This window comes from Triplophysa dalaica, chromosome 15 (assembly GCF_015846415.1).
Source record: "Triplophysa dalaica isolate WHDGS20190420 chromosome 15, ASM1584641v1, whole genome shotgun sequence".
Taxonomy (NCBI): domain Eukaryota; kingdom Metazoa; phylum Chordata; class Actinopteri; order Cypriniformes; family Nemacheilidae; genus Triplophysa; species Triplophysa dalaica.
The window spans coordinates 1,516,158-1,525,590 of NC_079556.1; the positions used below are offsets into that span (position 1 = coordinate 1,516,158).

A 9,433-nucleotide genomic window follows, 5' to 3' on the forward strand; every position below is an offset into this window, starting at 1 on the left:
TGTAACATTTCTTGGCATTGAACACTGCTGTGGGCTCTATCTAACAAAACCACTTTTAATCAAATCATGACTCACCAGCTAAATTCCTTAAAGATGTTCAGTAGGAGGAATTTAGTCCTGGAGCATGTGCGAACACACACACACACACACCACCTACTATAGAGAGCAGTCCTGTATTGTTTAACAGAACATTATTTTCACACTAAACTGATCCTGATTAATAAACGTCTTCTAAAGCAAAACAATGTGTTTGTAAGACAAAACGATTCATGTTTTAAGTTCATTTAACAATTTACTGATGATATTTCCATAGCGACATACCGATCAGTGCAGTATATTGAAATATTCCGAGACATTGATAACTTTGAATCTTATTGGTTCTTGCGTGCTTGTTCATCAGACACCCAAGAAAGACCTAAAGGTGGTTCCTATCGTGAGATATTTGGCCTAAATAATAAGAGATATCCCCAACTATATCAAATTTGGGTCTGAGGTTGGTCCCTCCTGCAATGTAGGTCCATAGGTTTGATTGTCCACCTGCGCCTTCTCTCAGCACGCACCCTTAAAAAGAAGAAATCCTTTGACTGTTTGGGTTGTTAATTGTTCGTTTCATTGCCTTTATCTAAACATCTTGTTCTGTAAGCCATGCCAGTGACTCCTTTTCCCGTCGCTTATAATTCCATTTCCTGTCCTTATTCTCTACCCGACACTGCGGAGCGTGGAGCAGAGAATCAAGTGCTTCTATTGCAACCTCACTTCCTGCCATTCACTGGCATTTCCTCCAGGAAGCATCTGTTGGTGGTTTATGAAGCTGCCCATCAGAAGGACAGAATAATAACGTATTACTCTGCGTTAGTCCCGCGTGAGCCTTTGTAAACACACACTGAGGTCAATCAACACACGTTTAAAAGCGATTGTGTTGAGTGTAAACAAAGCTACATATAGCTAGGCTGTCTAATGCATTCCCTTAGTGCAATGAGCAACGCATCCGCCAATTTATTTCACTACGCTTTGTGTAGCCAAAGGGTCCAGATAACAAAGAAATAAACCAAACCCATTTCTTTCAAAGGCATACAGAAGTGGTTATGATGTTTCTCAAGTTTTATGATGTTTCTCAAGTTTTATGATGTTTCTCAAGTTTTATGATGTTTCTCAAGTTTGACATTTTATCCAAAAAGACTTACAATAGAGAGAAACATCACATTCAGCTTTTGTCCTCCCCTCGGTTTGAGGCCATCCATCACACTGCTGTGGGAGTTTCTCGGTGAGATTATGGAAGATTTGGTTTCACAAGCAAAAACCTGCTTTTTCCCCAAGCGCAATTGTTTTCTGAAGCACCACCTACCAAGAGGAAGTGAATGTCTCTATCAAGGCAGCGCAGGTTTCCTGTGCTTGTTGTCTTGGGAGGACCTCACAGAGGGGGCTAAGAAAGAGAGCGAAAAAAAAACATTGTCATTTAGTTTCAGTCTGCAGAGTGTGCGAGCATTCAACGGAACGCAATGGAATTGTGGACGGGCTTGTATCTTGTGAGCGTTCTGAACATGGCTTTTGGTTCTCCGGAGGCATCTTACAGCATTCACTTGAACAAACTCTCATTTGAGGGCGCTCAGAATCATTGCAAACCCGGTGGTTTTCTCACCAGCCTGACAAGCGTGGCGGAAATCGCAGAGATCCAAAAGGCGATCTGGAAGAAAAACAACAAAACCGCCACCTCGTTCTGGATTGGACTAAAGAAGAAAAAAGGTGAGTGTGTTGTTCAAAACAAACCTCTTAAAGGATTCCGCTGGACGGCGGCCGGCAGCGAATATTCACACGATATTAAATGGAAAGAAAACCCCATGATGACTTGCACAGATGAACGCTGTGGACTGTTGTGGGTAGAATACAGCGACTCGGAGACGAAAAACAGTGGGCTCTGGGATGCCGCATGTAAGCAAAAGAATGCGTTTATCTGCAAACGGAACTTCGAGGTGAACTGTCCCTCACCACGGATCCTTGGCACCCATGACATCGTTACATCTCCAAATGACCCCTACACATGTCAGATCACCTGCAGTTCTGGTGCCAAATTCACTTTGAAGTGCTCGAACAACCTGCATTGGAGTGTCGAGGGTGACGAAAACTCGGACGTATCTCAACTTTGCCTGGAGTGTAAAAGCGGCTACAGACGGGATGCTAATGGACATTGTGTGGATATTAACGAATGCGAAGCATCCAATCCATGCAAGCACACGTGCCTGAACACAGACGGCTCATACAAGTGTACATGTCCCGACAATGGGGACTCGGATGTCTGCGGTGAATCAACAACACCCACCAAGGATCTGGAAAACAATGACGTACATCCAACATATTCAGATGTGAATAGGATTCAAGCAGAGGGTGTCAGCGGAAATGAGACAGCAGTAGAGAATGAAGAACAGAATGAAGACATTTCAAATATTGTGGTACCTGTGATTATAGCTCTTTTGATTTTCGTGGTTCTGCTGGTGATCATCGCAGCCATCGTGAAGGGTTGCCTAAGGAGTCGCTCTGTCAAACTGGCTCAGAAGAAGGCTGACGCCGTGGCACTGAATGGGTCCAACTCCACAGAGAATGGGAATGAAAATAAACATCAAAGTGAGAGAGATTGTAAAGTGTAAAAGACAAATTGTTTTGACACATGGAGACTACTGGAAGAGTTTTCTCTTATTGGAATATTTCTGTGGGAGGTTGACACACACAGGCGTGGAGCGTAGTAACTGCATATTCGTTTTGTTTTTTCCTTAAGAAAAAATCTGGTTCTTTATGCAGATGTGGATATGAGAATATATTTGGTAAATACATGTATAAAGTTTCCTTGTTTATTCTGTCACTGCTTGGATGTAATGTGGACATTGAGAACTGTAGATATTATTGTGTTAAATGTTACATTTGAATTTCTGATTTTTTTTAATTATGCTTCACACAAAAGGTTTATGAGAATCTTTACAACTAGATTTTTTAAATGAATAAAAATTACGTTGAAGCCACTGTACACGCCTATGATTGTTCCAACACTGTGTACTGTCCCTATGACCTGACATGTGTCCTAAATCCTGGACACTTTAAAAAATGCTGGGTTTTTAACACATGATTTGGTCAAAAAGGAACAAACCTAACCGCTGGGTTGGTGTTAACCAATGATGGGTTGTTTGAAGCAATTGTTGGGTCAAATAAGGACTTTTTTTAGGTTAAATTGAGCCAATGGTTGGATCTGTCTCTTTTTGTTTCAGCCATGAGTTGAAAATAACCCAGCAATTTTTGGAGTGGATAATCCATTTCACTCTAATTAATAGTCCCAGACTCTTCAAACAGCAAGAAAAATTAAACTTACCAAGCCCTTTTTGTTTTAGCCAATCAAAACACTTTTAGGTGGCTCTCAGCCAATGTATTTGAGGCAGGAGGGGTTGTTTGGGTGACCAATGAAAGACAGGAAAGCGTTTAAAGGCTGTTTGGAAACACTTTTGCAATTCCTTTTGATGCTGTTAGGGGCACAGAAATTGCACGGAGACGCTTTGAAGATGCATTCACTTCAGCAATTTTTGAGTGGAATAAAAATGATTCGCTGTATAGACTTTTCATTGAATAAATCACAAGATTTGTAACAACTTATATTATGCCTTTATAGAAGTAAACCTATCTTTTAAGGGAAAAAATAAACAGATTGACTTGGTGCACCTTGACCAAAGGACTTTTTTTATTTCAATAAATTAATTGTCAGACATATAACAAATCAACATTAACATTACACAGTACATTTTAAGCTATTAAGTATTTAAAGCCCCACTTGAAACACACAAAAACAGGCTTACTTTTACATTTGTGAAATAGAAATTTACCTGACAGCTCAAATTATGAATCATTATTTTAAATTTACAGCTGTCTGCCCTGTTTTAATGTAGGCCTAATTTAAAAAAAAGATAGAAGTTTTAAGTAAATAATAACCTTTGGCTTGCATTGCAGAATACTTGGCCCTTCCTATTTTCCCATATGGCCTACCAACAAGGTCATTGTATATCTGCAATTACAGGTCTGCTTAGGGGAGAGCGGGGTAAGTTGTCACATGGGTAAGTTGTCACACTGTTCATAACTCCAACACTAGAGGCTCTATCTGAAAAATCAAATAGCCACTTTGTGTGACTTCTTCTTCTATAGTCAATTTCCTGTTCACATGTGGTCAAGGTCGCTCTAATCTGAGATTAGCACAATTTTCTTATTTTTCTGCTTAAAAAGTAAAAAATTGGTACTTTAAATTTTATGCAATACAACTTTGTTAGATATGATTGATAAAAATGATTATCTTGCACAAAATAGAGGAGACAATAACGTGTCTTTTGATACTTTAGCTGACGTGCTATGTTGAACTAACCTTAAGATTTAGCCAACATTACCACACATATCAGTTTGGGGCAAGTTGTCTCAATGACTTTGGGGCAAGTTGTCACATCTGACAACTTGCCCCGGTACAAATATATATAGACACTATAGACATCTCCTGGTCAATGGGCCACCTAGCAGCAAAGGAGGGGCAAATTCCTCTGGATGGATGAAAGACAAGCACTTTGTTGACTTGCTGAAACATTTCAGTGAACATACAAAATGCTCAAACTAGAAGCCCTATATACTCCTTTTGGACAACCACGAGTCTCATCTGTCCATTGATGGACTCAATTATGGAAAAGAAAATGGCATAATCATGCTGTCATTCCCAACCCACTGCTCAGATCGGCTCGAACCATAAAACAGGTCTGTCTACGGGCCACTAAAGAGGCACGTCAACAGTGCGTGTGATTCCTGGATGAGGAACATCCCAGGGAGGACAATGTCAATTTATGACATTCCTGGGTTTGTGGCAAATGCCTATCCTCTGGCTGCAACCCCCTGAAGATTCAGGTTAGCTTTAGGGTGGCCGGGGTTCAACCTTACAACAGAGATGTATTTCTGGAAACCAAGTTTGCACCATCCTAGGTCACAGCTCGCCCCATTCAGAACCCTGCCAGGCCCCAGCACCAACACTGCCTTGCCAGGCCCAGCACCAACTCTGCTCTCTCTAGCATGCCCAGTTATGCTTCTGCTTCCATCAGCTCACCCTTACCCAGCAATGCTATTGCTGACAGCAGGCTAACAACTCCAGAGGACATCCGGCCATATCAGAATGGATCTATGTGCAAGCCACTGAACGTTTGAGTTTAAAGTTCAAAGTAATGCGTTTCGAGTGAAATGTGTACAGTTTGGCTTGAAATAATAGTTTTTTCGAATTCTCTAGGCACGATTGTTTGTATTTCCAGTTCTGGTTTGAATATAGAAATGAAAATCAATATTCACAATTAAGTGGTTGTGTTCTTATTTTTAGATAATCTAGTGTGACAACTTACCCGCCGATGGGGCAAATTGTCACAAGTGCACATCCTCTATTCAACAGTCTACAACTCCGTAATGAGATAAGATATGAAAATGTAATCAATACAAATTATGTGCCCAAGAAGTCATTCTTTCATTTGGTATAACATTTAAACCGCTGTGATGTATGGTGCTCAGTAAATGTTACACAGTGTGAAAAGTGTGACAACATGCCCCGCTCTCCCCTACTCGTATTTATTTGCATATTGGATTGTCAATAAGTTTTCTGCTCTAACTCTCCTCTACCTGCTTACCCAAAACTTTACCGAAATTCTTTCCTGGCATTGCGACCATCGTGCAGGAAATGCAAATCTAGTTTCCTCAAAGCCACGACCAGTGTGTTTGAATTAAACTCAAAACAAGACGCTGATTTTTTGATATTTTTTAATCTGGACAATTTTTTTAATATCTTTCAACAACAAAGTCAAATACACCAGTTACACTTTATAATGACTTTTATCGGTAAGTCATTAACAAACACTGTCAGGAGCTCAAAACGCATTGAAATATGAAAATATAAAAATAAATAATACTTTCGTGAATGCACATCAACGAATCTTTACATAATGTTTGTTTACGCATGAAATGACAGACATTTTAAAGTTTAACCAAAAGAACGGGAAAAAACGATTTAATAGCACATACTTCAATGACAACAGATGACTAAACAAGGCTTCTGTAAACGGCTCTGCGGAGTCCTACAGCGTTGTGGTTCTGGATGTACAGGTGCCGTTCCTGTAAGTGCTGCCCGATTCCAGATTATCCGGCTGAAATTCGTCCACACTGTATCCTCGACTCTTTAAAGCCGTGGCATAGTAATCAATGGGTTCCTCCGTGGCGTTTTCCCACCACCTGAGACATAAGATCCTCTGGAAGGAGCGCCTGAAGTTGTCCGAAAGAAATCCGTACAGAATGGGGTTGGCACAGCTGTTCGCATACCCTAAAATCACAGCCAGCTGACTGAGGGTGGCATTGTGCCGTTGAACAAACACACTGACGAGCTGCATGATGTGAAACGGCATCCAGCAAATGACAAAAACAGTTACGACCATCATGACCATGAGTGTTATCTTCCTCTCGGACTTTTTGCGCTGCTGCCAGCCCGCTTTTAACGCCACGACCCTCATCTTCACTATGATGAGGATGTAACACATGCATATGGCGATGACGGGAAACAGAAAGCCCATAAGAAAGGCATAAATCACGAACACAGCCATCCACTGCCTCTCGGGCTCGGGCATCTGCATGTTGCACGCCACGGATCCGTCAGAATTTGGCGCAGTTGTGGAGAAGACGACGATGGGTAAGATGACCACGATGGAGAACATCCAGACGCCCAAGTTGACCATTTTGGCGATGGTGGGTCTCCGGTACCGGGCGGCTTTGATGGGATGCACCACGGAGATGTAGCGGTCGATGCTCAACACGGTGAGACAATAGATGCTGGTGAACATATTGATCGCGTCGACGCTTAAAACCAAACGACACAGGAGGGACCCGAAGGGCCAGTGGTGAAGTAGGGAAGAGGTCACCAAAAAGGGCACGCTCAACATGAGCAACTCGTCCGCGATCGCCAAGTTCAAAATGTAGATATTTGTCGCCGTTTTCATCTTGGCGTATCTGAAGATGACATAAATCACCATCGAGTTGCCACATAGTCCAACCAAACACACCACGGAATAGATGAAGGAGATGAAGATCGCGCTGCTGCCGTGAGAGTCTCCGGTTTGCGTATCGTTGGAGGAGTTTAACAGATATAAACCGTCCTCCAGGTTCTTGAAGGTGTCGTTGGGCAGCATTCCGACACTGTTTTGGCTCTGCTACGGATTTAAAGTTCACGTAAAATATCAGAGGGTGCTCGCATGCATGCTGCAAGAGTCCCGAAAGCGCATTCCGTGTCACTGCGGCGGTGCGCGGCGCTTTCAGCACCGTGGACAGTTACTCCACATCCACGCGCATCACATTCACAGACGTCAGACTTGCAAAATGACGCTGCTCGGGTCCTAATGGGGTTGGCGGCGTGTCTAAGGAAGAAAAATAGTTTATTGACGCCAACCAGACCCTCTTTCTATGTCAGTATAATTAGAAATGATGTAACACGCGTGGTTTGTTTTATATGAAAGAAATCTGCGATGTGTTATTCAAACAAGTCGTGCCTGTTGCTTAATATAAGAAATAACGTGAAATTGAAAGGTTTTGACTATAGTTAAGCTTTGTAAGGAACCTTTTATTTTTTCTTGACTAAAAGGAAAACATTTGTGTAGTGGATTTACATAAAGTCATCGAAGGTCACAGGAGATTTAATGGGGCCCACGTCAGCAACAGCATCACAAGACCGTTTAATACCCTACAATAATGTAGTATCATTTTTTTTGATAACCTTGTCCCTGCTTTTGTGCAGAGAAACTTGTGCCACGACAAAACATTGAAAATTGAAACTACTATTGATTGGGTTTTTAAGATAACAGGTGGGTAACTTTAAAAACTCAGAAGTCTAATATTAAAGGAGTAGTTCACCTTCAAAATGATAATTCTGTCATCGTTTATCATTTCAAACTTGTATGACTTTCTTTCTTCTGCATGACACAAAACAAGATATTTTGATGAATGTTGTTAACAGCCCCCTATTCACTTGCTTTGGTGACAATATAAGATAATGGGGGGCTGTGCTGTTCTGAACTACCCCTTTAATGTCTTTTCTCTCTACAACCAAATAAAAACCGTGTGTGACACAGCAATGCGATTTATTACTCAAGAAACACTAAACAAACTCTTGGCTGGTATAAAGAGCCTTGAGGCATTCAAGTGAACATATATTGGCATCTTTCACCAATGTCTAAAAACAACAACAAATCAACCTTGTGTTCTTTGCTTATTTCTGGCACCACCTAGTGATGGCATCACATCTGAAGAACATAATTCTCCTAAAGGATGCATTTCAGCCATAAATCCACATAAAACCAGTTCACTGCAGTAATCTCTTAATGTGTCAAGTCCATTGATCCGTTTCTTATATTTGCTTTTGTACCAAAAAACTTGTTTCAAAGCGAATGTTTAACTTTAGGGGAGAACATTTCTATGCACATTTCTAATTTCCAAATATGGCAATACTTTGTGTAGCATCTCATTTCTTAAACACCCTGTTAGAAGATGTATCTCATGGTTGGAAAAGATGTTATATATTTTAGAAGGGCAACTGGCCTGCATTAAACAGACAACATTTAGGCACATATTAATTTTCAACGAGAATCTGGCACCACAGAGTCCTGACCAGAACCCTTTGCTGGAGAACACTTGGTGGAGTTGCTTGCGGTCTCCTGTCATCCATGTAAGATCTCAAAAACGAATGCATCTCTGATAGAATTAAATGATGTGATGTTGCCAAACGCCTCCTTCAGACCGCCAGCGACAAAGCGAGGCGATGTCATTCTTTTCACTTTTCAATAGAGAGCTGGTGACTTCCTGCGACAGGAAGTGGACGTGTCTAGCATTTTATTGAATTTTTTTGTGTAGCAACGCAACACAGTTGAGATTTGCGAATTTCGGAAGCGACTACCAATAGGACTAAAGTAGCAGAGCTCACATCTTCCGTCTCTCGCCAGTTACCGCAGGGTTTGTTTACAAATGTTACTAGAGCCACCAAAGACCTCGTGGCATCACTAGACACACAGCCACACAGTCACAGGCAGTCTGAACGACCTTTAGGCATGTTAAACCAAACAAATTTGACTCTCTTCACTCCCAAGCTATTTGCTCAATTTGATAAAGCTCACGCATTTAATATAACATTAAAGAATAGCAAAAAGTTGAGCCTCATCTGTCAGAAGTATACAGTGATACCTCACTTTCTCACAGACGGAGACTCGTGCTGTCCTTGAGATGTAATGAGCCCAGTCATCACAGCACAATGTGTGAGAAGCAGATGGCTGAATTCACACTATTCGGTCTCTCTCTCTCTCTCTCTCTCTCTCCCTCTCTCTCTCTCTCTCTCTCTCTCTCTCTCTCCCTCGAC

At 41.5% G+C, this 9,433-nt stretch overlaps 2 protein-coding genes across 2 annotated transcripts; one reads left to right on the forward strand and one right to left on the reverse strand.

Annotated features, from left to right (window-relative positions):
• Positions 1-1,298: 1,298 nt before the first annotated feature.
• clec14a (C-type lectin domain containing 14A) lies at positions 1,299-3,016 on the forward strand. Its single transcript, XM_056767066.1, has one exon. It carries the CDS (start codon positions 1,500-1,502, stop codon positions 2,640-2,642), a length of 1,143 nt encoding a protein of 380 aa, XP_056623044.1. The 5' UTR covers positions 1,299-1,499; the 3' UTR covers positions 2,643-3,016.
• A 2,865-nt stretch (positions 3,017-5,881) lies between these two features.
• sstr1a (somatostatin receptor 1a) lies at positions 5,882-7,456 on the reverse strand. The gene has a single exon (XM_056768012.1). The coding sequence runs from the start codon at positions 7,218-7,220 to the stop codon at positions 6,120-6,122; it is 1,101 nt and encodes a 366-aa protein (XP_056623990.1). The 5' UTR covers positions 7,221-7,456; the 3' UTR covers positions 5,882-6,119.
• Positions 7,457-9,433: the final 1,977 nt, after the last annotated feature.